This window comes from Macaca fascicularis, chromosome 4 (assembly GCF_037993035.2).
Source record: "Macaca fascicularis isolate 582-1 chromosome 4, T2T-MFA8v1.1".
NCBI classification, from domain to species: Eukaryota; Metazoa; Chordata; class Mammalia; order Primates; family Cercopithecidae; genus Macaca; species Macaca fascicularis.
In genome coordinates this window covers 101,345,750-101,363,957 of record NC_088378.1, presented here as the reverse complement: position 1 = coordinate 101,363,957, position 18,208 = coordinate 101,345,750, and the positions used below count along the sequence as shown (strand labels likewise).

Genomic DNA, 18,208 nt, shown 5'->3' with positions numbered 1-18,208 from the left:
TTCCCTTTCAGCCACCCACCTGCACTCTGCTTTCCTGCTCTTCTCCCCAGCCACCAGAACCCACAGGCAATTAACACTTTCTGAACAAAGGAGCCAAGGTTTTCCCCATCATTTTTCTAAAGGCAAAAGTGCATGGCTGGGGAGGGAGACTAGAAAGGCAAATAACTGCTCCCTGCCAGTCCTGGTCTCACCCCTCCCAATGTCCATCTGATGGGGACATGGACTCAGGTGGCCCCCGGGAAGCCCCCAGCTGGTGTCATGGGCAGAGCAGACTCTATAAAGGGGAGGTGGGGTATGCCATACACCTGTATTTTTTACTTTCTGAAGCTTGGTTTAGAGTGCTAGGCAGGAGAGAACACTTGCCCATATTGTTACCAATGCGCTACTTCACTTTTGTGGGTTTAGGGCCACAATCAGGCCTGTAGCTCCTTTATTTCTCAGAGGCTGTCTTCCTTCAGTTTTTCTGAATTGTGGGACAAATGCACATGCAGCTCTGGACAAAGGACACTAGCTTCTCCTGCAGGTTACCCATGACATGGAAGTTGGAGGTGGTAAGATGGACATGGATTCCACTTCTCAGTTTTTTCTTTATTCTTACCCACATTTAGCTTTTTTCCCCTGGCTGACTCATAGTTATGTTATGCTCCACACCACACACAGGGGCAATGGCCTGCACAAACTGCCCTACCAGCTCCCATGATTGCTTAGGGTCTGTCTCACTCGTAGTGGTTCTGCCTTTCTCATTGAACCACATCTGTATTACTCTGTTCTTGCATTGCTCTAAAGTAACAAAAACTTGAGACTGGGTAATTGATAAACAGAAGAAATTTAATTGGCTCACAGTTCCACAGGCTATACAGGAAGCATGTCAGCATCTGCTTCTAGGGAAGCCTCAGGGAGCTTTTACTCATGGTCTCAACTTGAACATTGCCAAAGTATGGCGGAGCGGACTGATATATGGGTTCATGGCATCTTACATGGCAGGAGAAGGACCAAAAGAGGTGGGGGGAAGTGCCATACACTTTTAAACCACCAGATCTCATGAAGACTGTCACAGGAACAGCACCACAGGGGAAATCTGCCCCATGATTCAATCACCTTCCACCAGGCCCCACCTCCAACATTGGGGATTACAATTTGACATAAGATTTGGGCAGGGACACAGATCCAAACCATATCAACACCCTAAAGACAGCTCAGGAGGGACACAGGAACAATGTGGGATTCTTATCCAAGAGACCATTTGGTTTTCATGCAATAAGCATAGATGATATTTTTGGTATCAAAATTCAGAAATTTTATTCAAAAGAGCTTCTAAGATGCCTTCTCAAAAATTATTTACTAAAATAATATCACTATTATTGTTTTCTTCTTCTTTTTTTTTTTGAGACGGAGTCTCGGTCTGTCGCCCAGGCTGGAGTGCAGTGGCCGGATCTCAGCTCACTGCAAGCTCCGCCTCCCGGGTTCACGCCATTCTCCTGCCTCAGCCTCCCGAGTAGCTGGGACTACAGGCGCCCGCCGCCTCGCCCGGCTAGTTTTTTGTATTTTTTAGTAGAGACGGGGTTTCACTGGGTTAGCCAGGATGGTCTCGATCTCCTGACCTCGTGATCCGCTGGTCTCGGCCTCCCAAAGTGCTGGGATTACAGGCTTGAGCCACCGCGCCCGGCCTATTGTTTTCTTCTTAAAGGAGATATATATTTATTGTAGGAAACTTGGCATATCCAGGTAATCACCAGGATACTAACATTTTGGTGAATATCCTTCAAGTCTTTCTTCAATACATAGATCTGTAATGTCTATGTACACATAAACACACTTTATTTTTTATAAAAATAGAATGAAATGTAAATTCTGTTTTATAAAACAGACTTCTCCTCTGATATGGTTTGGCTGTGTTCCCACCCAAATCTCATCTTGAATTGTAGCTCTCATAATTCCCAAGTGTCATGGGAGGGACCCAGTGGGATGTAATTGAATCAGGGGGGCGGGTCTTTCCCATGCTTTTCTTGTGATAGTGAATAAGTTTCACAAAATATGATGGTTTTATAAAGGGGAGTTCTACATATGCTCTCTTGCCTGCCACCATGTAAGACTTGACTTTGCTCCACATTCGCCTTCCACCATAATTGTGAGGCCTCCCAGCCATGTGGAACTGTGAATCAATTAAATCTCTTTCCTTTATAAATTACTCTTACTTTTATAAATATAAAATTTATAAATTTTCCTTTATAAATTTCCTTTATAATAAAGTATGTCTTTATTAGCAGGGTGAGAACAGAATAATATACCCTCCTTAATAACGTATGACTATTTGCCTCTAGATGATTAAACAAGCTCCAATTAAACAAATAGTTTTTAATTATTTCAGTATTCCATTGCATGGATACACTGTAATTTATTTAATCCTGTTTTTGTCTGTTTTGTGTTGCTATAAGGTAGTACCCAAGGCTGGGTAATTTATTAAAAAAAAAAAAAGGTTTACTTAGCTTACAATTTTGCAGGCTGTTCAAGAAGCATGGCATTGGCATTTGCTCGGCTTCTGGTGAGGTCCTCAGGCTGCTTCCACTCATGTGAAAGGGGAAGGGGAGCTAATGTGCAGAGATCCCATGGTGAGAGAGGAAACAAGAGAAGCGGGAGGTGCCAGGCTCTTTTTAACAACCAGTTCTTGTGGGAACTGAGTACTCACTCACCCCCACCTCCAGGGAGGACATTCATCTATTCATGAGGATCCACCCACAGGACCCAAACACCTCACATTGTGCTCTTCCTCCAACACTGGGGATCAAATTTCAGCATGAGCTTTGGGTGACAAACATCCAAATGATAGCAAACCCAGTATCTTATTGTTACATGTTCAGACCATTTTCAGGTTTCCTTTTGAGACAGAGTCTTGCTCTGTCAACCAGACTGGAGTGCAGTGGCACGATCTTGACTCACTGCAGCCTCCACCTCCTGGGTTCAAGTGATTCTCATGCCACAGCCTCCCGAGTAGCTTTTATTACAGGCGTGTGCCACCATGCTGGGCTAATTTTTGTATTTTTAGTAGAGACAGGGTTTCACCATTTTGACCAGGCTGGTCTTGAACTCCTGACACAAGTGATTTGCCTGCCTCGGTCTCCCATAGTGTTGGGATTACAGGCGTAAGCCGCCATGCCTGGCCCATTTTCAGCCTTTCTTTTCTTTGTTTTCTTTCTTTTTTCCTTTTTTTTTTTGAGACGGAGTTTTGCTCTTGTTGCCCAGGCTGGAGAGCAATGGTGCGATCTCGGCTCACTGCAACCTCCAATGCCCGGGTTCAAGCAATTCTCTTGCCTCAGTATCCTGAGTAGCTGGGATTACAGGCATGTGCCACCATCCACACCTGGCTAATTTTGTACTTTTAGTAGAGATGGGGTTTCACAGTGTTGGTCAGGTTGGTCTCGAACTCGTGATCTTAGGTGATCCACCCGCCTCGGTCTCCCAAAGTGCTGGGATTACAGGTGTGAGCCACCACGCCTGGCCTCATTTTCAATTTTTCTTAATTAAAAAAACCCACTTCTGAGATGAACATTTTTCATTAATCCTTTTAACAAATTTTTATTGAATAGCTACTCTGTACCAGGCATGTAATAGCCTCATCTCTATGCAAATCCATATGCCTAAATTTCTGCATGACTACGCCTTTCAACAAATGTGTATTGTTGGAAGGAGGGCATAAACAGGAAGGTGGCATTACTTTAAAATTCACACAGATTTACTTTTATACAATGTGGTTCTAAGCCTTTCTGTAAGTCTTCTCGGGAGGCGACATTATCAACTAATCTTTTGCAGTCCCTCTTATGTTTGTCTACCTCTAGAATACACCTGAATTTCTTAATCCACCTTTATGAACTGAAAGATTGAGAAGAATTTTCTGTGTTCCTAATTGCCTTTGCTCATCAAAGTGCCCCCAAATCGCCCCCACTTGTAGAGCTTCCATGGCCCACTGTCTTCTAAAGTAAAGCAGAATCCCAGTCCTTGCTCCAGACCTGCCAAGTCAGTGTCTGTTTTCATGTGATTCCCATACAACTGGCATGTGAGAAGCACTGAGTTAGATCTTGGTGCTTGGCCCACCCTTGACCCTGGTCCTCCTCTCTGAACAACAGAGGTGAGGAGACCAGCAGTAACAGCTGTGTCAGGAACAGGTCAGCACCCAGGGATCCACACAGACACTTTTGGTCTTTCCTAAGTCCTGCCTGCAAAGGAAGTTGGACACTAAAGATAGGCTGCCTGTAGGAAACGACATAAGGACCTTTGCAAGCTGTTCAGCAGGGAGAGAAAGGGGTGGAACAGGAAAGGGAGGAAAGCCAAGTTTCTGGACTCCCCAAACCACAGTGTGTCTAGGTGCTACTTTCTCACTTTTCCTTATTTAGCACATAGCTTTGTCATGAGACATCTTTTTGCTGACCTCTTTTCCGTTTGCATTTTGCCCCATATTAGAATGCTACCTTCTAAAACCCCTCTATGAATTAGAAAGTTTTAAGTTGTCAGGGACTGAATGTGTCTGTTTTCCAACAGTTTCTGGCAGTTCCCTGCTTTTATGGTGTAGTCATGGTGAAACCTGAGTCATCTGAAGATGGTGGCAGTGCCAGAGAGCAGGGGAGAGGAGCTGCAAACAAGCCAGGAAGAGTTGGGCATCAATAACTCCTGGGCACCACCGGCCACTGGCCTTCATTCTGACAGGAGAGCCACCCGAACCCTAATTGTGTTCAGACAGATTGCTCCAAGCTTTACAGTTCTACCGAATTCTTTCTGTAGCAAAAACATAAAGGCATCTTCTTATTTTTTTTTTCAAGGTTCCAAGTAGCAACACCTAACGTCTGCAGTGCCAGTTCTTTTCTTCTTTTTGTTCTTCTTCTTTTTTTTTTTTTTTAGGTGAGAAATCATAACATTTTCCTGGAAAGGAAAGCAGTAGACCTCATTTTTTGTTTTAAAGAAAAATAGTTTTTCTCTGTTTCTATTCATATACATTAAGTAACTACCCAGGAAATATGACCCGGTTTGGCGCGCGTGTGCGTGTGTGTGTGCCGTTTCTCTAAAATTCTGACTCATAGTCTGGAGGACAATGATTGACTTTTTTCCACTTCACATAGCTGCTGTGAATTTCTCCTCACAAGGATGGGCCTGTTTACTCACCCTGGGCATCGTTGGTAGAGCGCTAGTGTAAACACCCTGAGGAACCCGGTGGGCCGGGGAAGTGGGCGCGCTCTGTTCTCTGCGGCCAGCCGGGACGCCGGGGCCAGGTGGGGCCGCCTGCGTTTAGCGACTGCTTTCTCACCCCTTGGATTGGCGATGTTTTTCCACAGCAGCGAGAAGCGCCATTGTAATGGGGATGGGAGGGGTGGAGCCTCCAAGTCCTGTCTCAATTTAGATCTCTTACTCTGCTGTTAGGCGCGCCCATTTCAGATTACTAAACTCGAATTAAGAGGGAAAAAAAAATCAGGGAGGAGGTGGCAAGCCACACCCCACGGTGCCCGCGAATTTCCCCGGCAGCGGACTGTAGCCCCTGCAGACGCCGTCGAGATGCAGGGCCCGCAGCTCCTGACCGCCGCCCACCTCCTCTGCGTGTGCACCGCCGCGCTGGCCGCGGCCCGCGGGTAGGAACGTGGGCGCGCGGGGGGCGCGCGGGCGCGCGGGCCTGGGCCGCTCTGTGGCTCCGGGCCGGGGCTTCGGGGAGGTGGCGGCTGCTGTGCCGCAGCGGGTGGGAAACGCCCGCGCGGCTGCAGTCCCCAGCCTGGCACTGGCCTGGGAGTTTGACCATATGTAGCTTCAGCGTGGCTCTCCATGGGACAGTTACTTTCTCTACTCATGAAGTTGTTTAAGCGTCTCCCTGGCCATAACAACTTTCTGAAGAAGAGTCATTTTATTTTTAGTTCACGTTGCCTCTGCCTTTTGCTTTTCAACTTTTTGCTCCCAGATTGCGTTTCTTCTCTCAAAGACATGATGTATTTTTTCTAATCAAGATGTCTCAACCTTAGCATTGCCAAAGTGTGGCGGAGGGGACTGATGTATGGGTTCAGGGGCAGACATTATAGGAAGATAACAACAGCACCCAATAATGGAAAGCCCCATTCATTCCTAAAGATTTCTGTAGTTGAGGCTTAACCCCTAATTAAAGCGGAGAAAGTGCTCCTTTAGTGACTTCTTTTTATGATCCGTTATACCTGGAATTTTCACCAGTTGTAGTTTATTTTCAAATGGTATATTTCAATCAACGGTATTGGTTAAATAATTTTTTATCCTCGTTGGGCAGCAACTCAAACATAAAGGTTTGAATAAGAAACAGGCAAAATCTTAAACACCACCACCAACAAGAAAATAATCACGCTGGGATAAGGTCGTCTGTAAAGGAGAAGCTTAGAGACGTGCTTTGCCAATAACTCCAGTATGCCCCGGTGCAAGCCATTTACATCATGGTTCCTTCTGTGCTGTTCGTGGTTTATAAAATGGAAATAACACAGGCCTTCCTCTAGTAGTGATGCATGAATTACTGCATTAAAATTGATTTATGGGAATTATTGTTGTTTCAGTAGCATTTCAATGCAGTTGCTAAATAGAGCAGTGGGCAATGTTAACGGAAACGACTGCAATTGGCACAGTATGGGGTGCCTATCGCACTAGGAAATCTGAGGGTCACAAAGGAGAGGAGATGTGAGGATAAGAAACTTTGTTTTTCCATTGTTGGGAACTCTTTAGGCCCCGGTTTCTGGTGACAACCCCAGGGATCATCAGGCCCGGAGGAAATGTGACTATTGGGGTGGAGCTTCTGGAACACTGCCCCTCACAGGTCACTGTGAAGGCGGAGCTGCTCAAGACAGCATCAAACCTCACTGTCTCTGTCCTGGAAGCAGAAGGAGTCTTTGAAAAAGGTAAGATAAACAGCATAAAGTCTTACCCTTCTGCAGTAATAATTGGAATATGTTAATAAGGTCATGTGTTAGGTAGTATAACAGAGAAACCCCAAATTTGCAGTAGCTTACCTAATATACTTTTAATTCTCACTCGTATAAAGTCCTAGATAGTGTTCCCGGATGGTCTTCCAAGCGCAGATTCAGAGACCCAGGTTCCTTCCATTTTGTGGCTCCATTATCAGCATGTGGCTCCCAAGACTGCAGGGGAAGAGCATGGAGTTTCTTCATGGGAGAAGGGGAAGAGCATGGGAAGAGCATGTAGAAGGTTTTTATGGGATAGGCCTAGAAATAGCTCACATCACTAATGCTCATATGTATAGGCAAAAGAGGATGGGAAATGTAGGCTAGTGTGTGCCCCAGAAGAGGAAATGGGCTAGTCTCTAACACAAAACCATATTTATTGAGTGCAAAGTATTTTACAGAATAGGCCTGTGGGAAGGAAAGGAAAAACTACACAGTAGTTAAAATCCAGTTTTATGGAATATTTCTTAAGTTTTAAAGTAACAAGAAAAAAAGAAAATAGTGTGAAAGTGGGAGCCATTTGTAACAGAACCAAGTTTGGTTCTTGTTTCAAGTCTGGGTTCTAACATGGCCCAAGATTAAATTGGGCCAATGAATGTCTTCTTTTTCAGTACTAAGGGAAAAATAATTTTGGGGGGAAGAGGTAAATACTTAAAACTTTTTTCATTAAAATGAACTTTTATTGCATTTTTTTTCCTTTTTTAGATTATTATAATTATTTTTAGAGACAAGCTGTCAGCATGTTGGCCAGGCTGGTCTTGAACTCCTAAGTTCAAGTGATCCACCCACCTTGGCCTCCCAAAGTGCTGGGATTACAGGCATGAGCTACTGTGCCTGGCTGAGACATACATTTTTGTAAAGTTAAGAGTTATTTTTAAAAAAATCATTTAAGGCATGTAATGAAGGGTGGATGGTATTCCATAACGGTTCATTATAGAAGTGTTTATTCTCTACGAGCATAGAGAAATGAACACCATCATGAAATGAAATAAAAGTAAAAGTTTATCTGCATCTGTGGTTCTTTCCCCACTGGAAGTTCACTGGGTAGGTATATTTGGAATAGGAGTCAGGACGAGATGGTGTGTGTAGGGGCAAGTCACTTTGTCCCTCATAGAAGCAATGTCAGGGAAGTGGGAGGTCTTATTTCCCTGGAGGGGAAGTATAGGTTAGCCCTTAAGATCTGAGTTTGAATCCTGGTACTACTTTGCTACTAGTTGTGTGATGTTAGGTAGGTTACTTAACTGCTTTGAGCCACAGTTTCCTCTTCTATAAAATGGAAATAATGAAATTGACTTCCCAGGGCAGTTATAAAGTTAAAATCTGTATGTAGTACCTCTTAGGCATACAATAAACAATTGCTAATATTATTAGTATAATAATATTGCAGAAGAGGATGCAGAAAGCCCATTTCCTTTTTACATGGGGGCAGACTTCAACTTTCATTATTGAACTATCATTTCTGAAAATGAATAACTCCTGATTTTATGATAGTTGCTAAAGAAAATATTGAAATATTAAATAACAGGACATAATACGTAAGGTAGTTCCACATTCATTGTTTATTCATTAAGAATTATGAGTGGGAAGAGGGAGGTGATTGAAAAACCACCTATTGGGTACCACACTTATCGCCTGGATGATGAAATAATGTGTACGCTAAAACCCTATGACAGGCAATTTTCTTATATAACAAACCTGCACATGTATCCCTGAAACTAAAGTAAAAGTAAAAGGAAAAAAAGAATTTATAATATTGGCTCCACTAGTGTGGCAGTTTTCCTGCAATGCAGAGGTCCAGAATATATACAGATGTTTTTGATAAATATTTGAGCTTTGCTTGGACATTTACATACTCTAATTTTAGAATTTCACCTGTTAGGTCTTTTCTGTAATCTCCATTATCAGTCTCTCTCTTTTTTGCAACAAATGGTACCTCCATTATCAGTCTCTCTCTTTTTTGCAACAAAAGGGGGTGCATGTTGTTGTGGCTTGGTTTTCAACTTTATTCTTAGATCTTCTTTTGGGAGAAGGTTTCCTCATATGCCCATGGGAAAGTTCGAGTACTCAAGACTGGGTGGGGCAAAGCTGTCCTGGGAGCAGAATGGATCTATGGAAAGGAAAAAGGGAAAATGCTGCTTCTTTCGTGGGCTGTTTTTGACTGTATCGACATAGAGTTTCATTGACAATGGCATTGCTAGGAGCACTCTCCTCTTTCAAAGGAGAATGTTACTGTATTATCAGAGGCTGGGAGTTATTGTTCTCAGAGCAGATGCTTCCTGTAATGTGAGGACTTGAGGATCAAGACGCTTCTCCCTGCTTGTCTTCACTTCCTTTGCTTTATTTGGCTTCTCCAGTTGTAACATATGTAGATAAACCAGGACTTCTAAATCAGGGGTCTGGATCTTCAAGTATCTGGATGTGGATTCGTGTTTTGTTTTTTTCTCCATCACATAAACACCAACAAATAAATACCTTTTGTTTTTAAGAGACAGGGTCTCACTCTGTTGCCCGGGCCAGAGTGCCTTGGTGAAATCATAGCTCACTGCAACTTGGAATTCTTGGGCTCAAGTGATCCTGCTGTCTCAGCCTCCTGAATAGCTGGGACTACAGGCAAGTGCCAGCACGCCTGGCTAGGTTTAAAATTTTTTTTTTTTTTTTTTTTTAGAGATGGGGTCTTGCTATGTTGCCCAGACTGGTCTTGAACTACTGGGCTCAAGTGATCTTCCTACCTCAGCTTCCCAAAGTTCTGGGATTATAGGTGTGAGCCTGATTGTTTCATCATTTTCTTTTGAGCCACCCCACCCCCCCAACAGAAGGTTGGTTTTAATAAAGATTTATCTGGTAGTAGAGCTGGGTAAGGCAGTGGACTGTTTCTTAGTAGCTTATTTCCAGCAGTTCTGGACTTCTTAGAAATCCTCAGGGTAGGGAGGTGTTTTACCCAAACCACAATAGATTTCTGTCTCAATTTGCATCAGAAATAGTAATAACTAAAGGGTTCAAATGGAAAATGTATTTAATAAAGATGAAAAAGTATGGCATTTCTTTAGGGAAGAGTTCATTTGTTTGTTTGACAGATATGGGGGAGATTTTATTTACATTTCTACTTTTATGGCCAGGAGTGTAGGTTATATTACTGTTATTCATTTAAAAAATACATTAATCCTGTATTTATTGGGGATTGATTGTAGTTTTTTTTTTTGAGATGGAGTCTCGCTCTGTCACCCAGGCTGGGGTACAGTGGTGTGATCTTGGCTCACTGCAACCTCCGCCTCCCTGGTTCAAGCGATTCTCCTGCCTCAGCCTCCCTAGTAACTGGGACTACGGACATGTGCCACAATGCCTGGCTGATTTTTTGTATTTTTAGTAGAGACGGGGTTTCACTGTGTTAACCAGGATGGTCTTGAACTCCTGACCTTGTTACCTGCTCACGTCGGCCTCCCAAAGTGCTAGGATTACAGGTGTGAGCCACCGTGCCCGGTGATTATGGGCTTTTTTTTGGTGATTAATAGACCTTTAGAAAAAGTATTTCTGCTACACTTTGCACAGTTCTGGAAAAGTGTATCAATGCCTTTCTAGTAGTGAGATTCAAAAGATTGCTTGTCACTGTCACCACTGTCACCACGTCTACCACCATCAGCATCATTGCCATCATCTCCACAGTGATTAGAACTATGTTCCTAATCTTATCTTCCTTTGCATAAAGAGTTAGTTAAATAAACATAATTGACAAAAACATAGTAAAAGTTCAGCAGGTAATAATTACCAGAGGAGAGAAGATGGCGCAGCTATTGGCATTTAAAATCAAGTCAGACTATTGTATTGGGTGGAGAGTGAGTCTGTCCCTTTATCTCTTCATATATATATATATTTTTCTTTTTCCTTACTGTGAGGTTGCTCTGGAGTTCCATGCCAAATCAAGAAAAAAAAGTTACGAACATTTTGAGAACTGTCCTCTCATCTGTAAGGCACATAAAATAATTTAATTTTTGTGATGTCCTTGAAACCATAATTTCTGTTTTATTTTCCCTTCTTTTTTTTTTTTTTTTTTTGGAGACGGAGTCTCTCTCTGTCGCCCAGGCTGGAATGCAGTGGCGGGATCTCAGCTCACTGCAAGCTCCACCTCCCGGGTTTACGCCATTCTCCTGCCTCAGCCTCCCGAGTAGCTGGGACTACAGGCGCCCGCCACCTCGCCCGGCTAGTTTTTTGTATTTTTTAGTAGAGACGGGGTTTCACCGTGTTAGCCAGGATGGTCTCGATCTCCTGACCTCGTGATCCGCCCGTCTCGGCCTCCCAAAGTGCTGGGATTACAGGCTTGAGCCACCGCGCCCGGCCTTATTTTCCCTTCTTTTGCTACAATTTGACATTTTCATTTGTAAACTTTCAGTAGTTTTCCTGAACAAGAGTCACTTCAAGTAATAAAGAATATAGCCTTTCTCCCTCACTAATGAATTCATCATCATTAGTTTCATGTAAACCTGGTTTAAGAAAAAAATCCTAGAGGCTGAGTGCAGTGGCTCACAACCATAATCCGAGAGCTTGGGAGGCTGAGGTGGGAGGATTGCTTGAGCCCAGGAGTTTGAAACCAGCCTGGATAACACAGTGAGATTATATCTCAAAAACAAAAACAAAAGAACCCCCAAAACCAAAAACTCCCAAAAAGCGAAATCGAAAATGCCTACCGAAAAATCTGGGGACTCTGCATGGGCGTCTCCTGGTAAGTGCCTGCTGGTTTGGTAGCACCATTTTTTAAATGCTGCCAAGCCTACTTCCATCTTCCCATTGAGTTATTGGGGTGGGATGTGCTCTATAAATGTGTCTATAGCCTTTAATAACTTGCTTTTTCTTTTTGCCCTAAAATTCTGGAGAGTTAATGGAGTATTAACCTTCTTTTTTAAAAGATTTTTTTAAAAAATATGTTTTTTTTCCTTTGTTGTCTTTCTCACATTGACTGTGGTATATTTTATTTTCCATCTTGGCTCAGTAAGGGTGGGAAATTTTTAAAAATTGAGATATTAGCTGAAAAACTTAAAAAAATCATCCAGTTCGGTTAGGATGGTTTTCTGGTGGAAACAAAGCTCCTGAACATGCATTTCATGCCTCGTAGATAAAAATCAGTCCCATGGTCTTTATGAAAGTAGATTAATTAGTGTAATGTGTGGGCAGATCTCCCAGAGCAGGTTTTCACAGGCAGCTTTGCCAACAGAACTCAGTCTGAACCTGCAGTTATGTGAGAATTATTTTTAAAGGGTGAAGGCTTTTCATTCACACATCGTCTTTGCTATTGTGTGTGATGTGTATTAACAGGTAGGTGGTGCTTGAGAATAAAGGACCACAGCGTAATCACAATGTGCCTGGGCTCTGGAGTCTGGCTACCTGGGCACAGGTGCTGGCCATTCCACTTAGTGGTTGTGTGGCTGTGGGCAGTCATGATCTCACCAGGCTTCAGTTTCATCATCTGAAAAATAGTGGTTTCTGCCTTATACAATTATGTGGATATTGTGAGGATTAAATGAGGTAACATATTCAAGGCACTTAACACAAAGGAATTATTCAAGAAAATGGTAGCTATTGTTACTAGAAGAGAGTAGCAACAGTTTATGTCGAAGGCAATTATTAATCACCTATTGTGATGGTCTTGAACTGGGAGCTCTATAAAAGACACACCCCTAGGAAGGGATTGGAAGGGATTTAACATATTAAATATCCAGTTTCCTCATAGTACCAAGGACTTTATGCACAATATTTAATTTTAACACCTGATGAAGTAGATACTCTTGTCTTCATTTTGGAGGTGAGGAAATTGAGGCAAAGAGAGAACAATTAGTTTTTCTGAGTTAACCCAGTTAGTAAATGGTGAAGCCTGAATTTGAAGTTAGTTGTATCTGAGGTCCAGAGACAATAAGGTTTTCTATTGCTGGGAAGAGAGTGAAGTATTTTTGTTTCCTTGATTTTGGGATATTGATGCAATGTTGCATAGTCATCTTCCACTATAATCATTTTCACATTGCTTGCAGTAGTGTAGACCTGGATCTTATGAAATCTAATTTGAATAGAAAGAATTACAAGATGAAATGCTAGCTCTCCTCTTAGTTTACTTTCAGCCTCATAGAGTTTTGGAGCTGGAGGGGACCTCAAAGATAAGCCAATTCAATCGCCTAATATATGGCTGAGGAGACTGAGGTGAGGCATGGGATCTGGGGATTTTCCCAAGGTCAAATCACTTATTGGTGGCAGAGTTCAGGTTGAAACAGATTGCAGGTTCCCAAATTTGCAGTCCAGTGCTATTTCCATTATATGCTACGAAACTTTCCTAACATATGGAGAGCTGAGCTTAAGACCTAAGATATATTTACAAATGCTGATTCTTCTGATATGGAAGAAAATAAGGCTAACTAAGGAGTTTAAAAATGCTTACTTGCATCTTGTAAAAGTTTCTTATTTTAGCTCAAGGTGGAGTTGCTCTTTATGCACTAATGGTTCTGTATAAGGGATGGGGGCTGGGTTAGAAGCTTCACAGACCTTTTAAAAACTAAATTCTGTTGCTGTGTTTCTCAAAGTGCAAATTGTATTTATTAAAAAGGTTGATTCATGGCCTCCCTCAAGACATGGGTAAGAATCAAGAATCTCGGCTGGGTGTGGTGGCTCACGCCTATAATCCCAGCACTTTGGGAAGCCAAGGTAGGTGGATCACTTGAGGCCAGAAGTTCAAGACCAGCCTGGCCAACATGGTGAAACCCTGTCTCTACCAAAAATACAAAAATTAGCTGGGTGTGGTGGCGCGCGCCTATAGTCCCAGCTACTCTGGAGGCTGAGGCAGCAGAATCGCTTGAACCCAGGAGGCAGAGGCTGCAGTGAGCCGAGATTGCACTGGTGCACTCCAGCCTGGGCGACAGAGCAAGACTCTGTCAAAAAAAAAAAAAAAAAAAAAAAAAAAAAGAATCTAACCTTTATGTTCCGCCATCACCACAGGTGATTCTTAGTCACATTAGAATGAGAACAACTGCCTTTTGGTATCTCACAAATTGTGCTCGACCAAATGCTGGAGAGCTCGAGGGTGAGTAGCATGCCCCTGCAAGCCTGTGATGATTCATGGCAGCGGAGGGAAGGCTCCTCCTGGACTTTCATGTTTGCTTTTAAGCAGCCTTCAACCCTAAGCGCTGGTGTTCACTTTCAGCCACAGAGAAACATGACTTGGGGTTTGATTGTGAATCAATGATTGGGTGAAGTTAAAAGTGAACACACTGATTCTTTAAACTCCAAATTAAACATGTGCTGCTCCTCTTCTAGCACTGAATGAGTCACTGTCCTAGTGACTCACTGAAGGGGTGTGTTGGAAATAGAAAACAGATCCCATAAGAATTTGGGCTGGGTTACTGTTGATCCTTTATGTCCTGTGAAGAGGGCTTTACAATGCTGAAACTAGTTGTTTCCCCACAGACATTTCTTCTCATTAATGTATTATTTATTGATTATTTGCTGTATGTGAAACATGAGTGAATGGGGAGTGGGGAATAAGAGAAAGGAAGGCACTGGAGGAGATTCAGAGGTCCCAGAAGGATAATATAATATTAATAGTGCAGAAGGCTGGAGGAGTTTTTATTTTTTGTATAAAAAATTCAATGTGGTTTGTAAACAGTGCTTCTTGTATGTGACCCTGTGCCTGGTACTGTTACCTTTTACTTCCAGAGCTATACAGATGTCCATTCATAAATGTCCCATCTCTGCTGACATATTTGGCATTTGGAGGGAACAGTTACTTCCTGTACTAGAGACAGGAAGGGTGTGCCGGAGGAAAGAGCTGCTGGCTAGGTGTGGCAGTTAAGAAAAGGAGTAGGGGTTTGTGTATATATCTTTTGAAAAGATGTTTCATTCTGCTTTGGATATGAGTTTGGGGAGACATCCAGGTGGAGATGTCCAGCAGATAGTTTTGAAACTGCAGCTGGGGAGAGAGATTTAGGCATTGTTTTCATAGAGGTAGACAGTATTTTGAAGTCCTGGAAATACATAAGATGCACAAGAGAGACAGAGCTCATGGGAAGAACAAGACTTTTGAGAGAAGCTTGGAAAGAGGAAAATAAGTTAATGAAAGGGAGAAGACCGGACACAGTGGCTCATGCCTGTAATCCCAGCAACTTGGGAGGCTGAGGCGAGCAGATCGCTTGAGCTCAGGAGTTTGAGATCAGCCTGGACAACATATTGAAACCTCATCTCAACTAAAAATAAAAAAAATTAGCTGGATGTGGTAGCATGTGCTTGTAGTCCCAGCTACTCAGGAGGCTGAAGCGGGAGGATTTCTTGAGCCTGGGAGTTCAAAGCTACAAGTGAGCCACGATAGTGCCACTGTACTCTAGCCTGGGTAACAAAGCACGGCCCTGTCTCAAGAAGAAAAAAAAAAAAAAGAAAAGAAAAGAATAGACAATGAGCAGTCAGAGAAGGGTAGATTGAAAATGTTTCAGAAGTCAAGGGAAGAAGAAGTTCCAAGAAGGAAGGTTTAATAGTATCAATTCTCTCAGAAGGCCAGAGAAGAGAAGATGAGGACAGAGGAAAGAACATTGGTGACCCTTAAGCAAGTGGCTTTAAGTCGAATGTTGGGAGCAAAAGCAAATTTGAAGGAATAAATGGATGGTGATAAATATAATCAGAATTTATTCTTTCCAGAAGTTTGGTGGTTGAAAGGAGAGAGGTGGATGTTCCCTCAAAAGGCACATTAGAAAGGTGAAAGTGGTTAAGGCAAAGGAGAGGGTGGATAATTCCTGGGTTAGAAGGGGTGAGCTCAGTATTAGGGGCAGAGGGAAGTGGATTATCCTTAAAAAACCCTCATACTTTCTTCTTTGAAGAAAGAAAGAAATAGAAGAGAATCAGTAAGGAAAGAAATATTTTGAGGTATGAAATTGAGACGAAGAATAAAATTGAAATACAGTTTTAGGAAAACTTATCTACCCACCTGTAAATTGCACAGATCTGGCCACCACTTTATAGGAAAAGGGAGTAAAAGTTAAAAGTAGTGGCACACCGGAAAGAGAAACACAGGATTGGAGATCTTCCCTGGTGGTGCCCTGAACTGGGTCACCATTGGATTGTAGGAAATTGGAATACAGGGGCTGAAAGTCATATTCATATTTGGGGGAGCTAACACAGAGGGGAAAGAGAAGAGGAAAGGGCTGTTTACCATGAAGATATGCCTCAGTTGAAGCTCAAGAGGACTGGGTGGAATTACTTTATTACTGCCATGGTTGTCAGTGAATTTGTAATTCACCATCTCTTGGTCTGGGCCAAGATGACCAGCATACGAAAGGTGCAATGATAAAACTTGGCGAGGAGGATTAAAGTGGATCTTGGTCTGGCTCTATCTCTTCCACTCTTCACTTCCCTTGGAGAATTCTTTGAGGTGATTTTCTTCCCTTGCAAGGCTCAGGGTGAAATTGGTCAAAGATTTGGTGGAGGGGGTAGCAGTAGGTAGGTAGATGGCAGATCTGTGGGTTGTTAATTCTGAAGAAACGATTCATAAGTTAAATTCCAAAAACCAGACTGGTAAAGAGCTTGGAAATAAATGGAGAGGAACATTTTTAAAGAACACATAGCAGCTCCCTTTTGGCTGGGCTGTGTTAGGAATTTACATTTATGAAAATGTAACTGGCAGAAATGATTTAGTATTACAAACTTAAGTTTCATTGCAATATATGTTAAAGCTCTTCAGGAATATAGATAAGATGGGGAATTTATTATTCTCAGCACTTCAAATTTATTCAGCACCAAACTACATATGGCACAATGCTGAGTGACAAATATTTGGTGACCACACGAGGTTCTTGTGCCCATGCTCTTCGCAGGGAAGCAGAGTAGGCTTCATTTGATGTGTCAGCCCAAGTTGATTGTAGAGGCTGATTGGAGTGCTGTGTTGACAGTTTCAAAGTCAAGCCTGGGTTTTCTGGACTAGAGAGCTGGATGAATTAGCTGTGTCTGCCATGGACATGGGAGTTGGGGAATGTGGTATGAATGCTGCGAAGGATTCTGCAGCCCATCCATACATTTTATTTGTGGATCAGTTGAAGAGGAATGGTCGAAGAGGAATGGTAACCTACAGAGCTACATAGGGGCTTGAGGTAGTAACAACATGGATAAGAGAGGAAAGATGAAAGAGTGGGTGTATCCAAATAGTAAATGAGAGTGCAGCAAGCTACAGAGGAGGAACAAGGAGAGAAGGAATATGAGGTTATGTTTGCACTACTGTTTTGGAAGGAATAGCTAGGTCTGTCCTGCACTTTTTGGGAGGCACAGTGGGTTTGAATGGGCGCTCGGAAACCACACTGAAATTGAACCCTAGCATCACCTAATAATAGTACCCACCTCATAGCATTGTTGAGAGGATTACATGAGATAATACTTAAGAGCTGTATCATCCAATATGGTAGCTACTAGCCACATGTGGTTTTGAGCACTTGAAATGTGGCTCATATAAATTGAGATGTGCCATGAGTATAAAATACACAATGGATTTTGAATACTTAGTTCCAAGAAACGCAATAAAACTTGTGATTTTAAAATAATGATTTCATGTTCAATGTTAATATTTTGGACATATTGAGTTAAATAAAATATGTTTATTAAAATTGATTTCACACACTTATTTCTATTTTTTTTTTAGTGCACATCTTTAAAACATTTATCACAATGCTTGGTACATAGAAAACACTCAGGGAATGTTAACTATGTTGTACCTGGTGTTTCCCAGTATCAGATATTAATACTGATGCCTGACCATGAGCCTGTGGCATGAGTCCAAGTCTCCCTGCTGATGACTCATTTTGGCTTAGGTGGATCTTCAACCTTATTCCTTATCCCTTGAAGAAGAAGAAAATCTCCCTAAAAAGAGCCACAGAGGTCGGCAAAATTTCTGTAAAGGGCCAGATGCTAAGCGTGTAGGTTTTGCCAACCTTCAGGTCGTTATTGCAGCTGCTAACCTCTGCCTTTATAGCTTGGAAGCAGCTGTAGATGGTGCGGAAACAGATGAGCATGGTTGTGTACCAACAGAACTTTATTTACGGATGCTGAAATTTTGAGTTCATATAATTTTTACTTATCACGAAATATTATTCTTCTTTTGATATTTCCCCCAGCTATTTAGAAATGCAAACCCATTCTTAGATCATGAACTGTACAAAAAACAGGCGTGGGCCAGACTGGATCTGTAGGCTGTGGATTGCTGACCCTGCCATTAAGAATGCCCTGTATGGCCGGGCACGGTGGCTCATGCCTGTAAT

General features: G+C 42.5%; 1 protein-coding gene and 1 long non-coding RNA gene across 3 annotated transcripts in view; one reads left to right on the top strand and one right to left on the bottom strand.

The window, feature by feature from the left end:
• Nucleotides 1–3,546: 3,546 nt before the first annotated feature.
• On the bottom strand, nucleotides 3,547–5,358 carry LOC141410097 (uncharacterized). The gene is made up of 2 exons (XR_012433659.1): nucleotides 5,152–5,358; nucleotides 3,547–4,911 (listed from the first exon to the last, which is right to left on the bottom strand). It is a non-coding gene; the product is annotated as an uncharacterized lncRNA (long non-coding RNA).
• Nucleotides 5,080–18,208, top strand: part of CD109 (CD109 molecule) — a 138,498-nt gene continuing 125,369 nt past the window's right edge. The window contains exons 1-2 of one of the 2 annotated variants that reach the window (XM_074037657.1): nucleotides 5,080–5,258; nucleotides 6,712–6,884. Coding sequence is in view for 1 of the 2 variants with exons in the window: in XM_005552550.5 (XP_005552607.3) it covers nucleotides 5,539–5,612; nucleotides 6,712–6,884 (247 nt within the window). In the remaining variant the exon portion in view is untranslated. Of the gene's footprint in view, nucleotides 5,259–5,525; nucleotides 5,613–6,711; nucleotides 6,885–18,208 lie in introns of those variants that run through there. The other variant, XM_005552550.5, reaches the window with a different exon arrangement.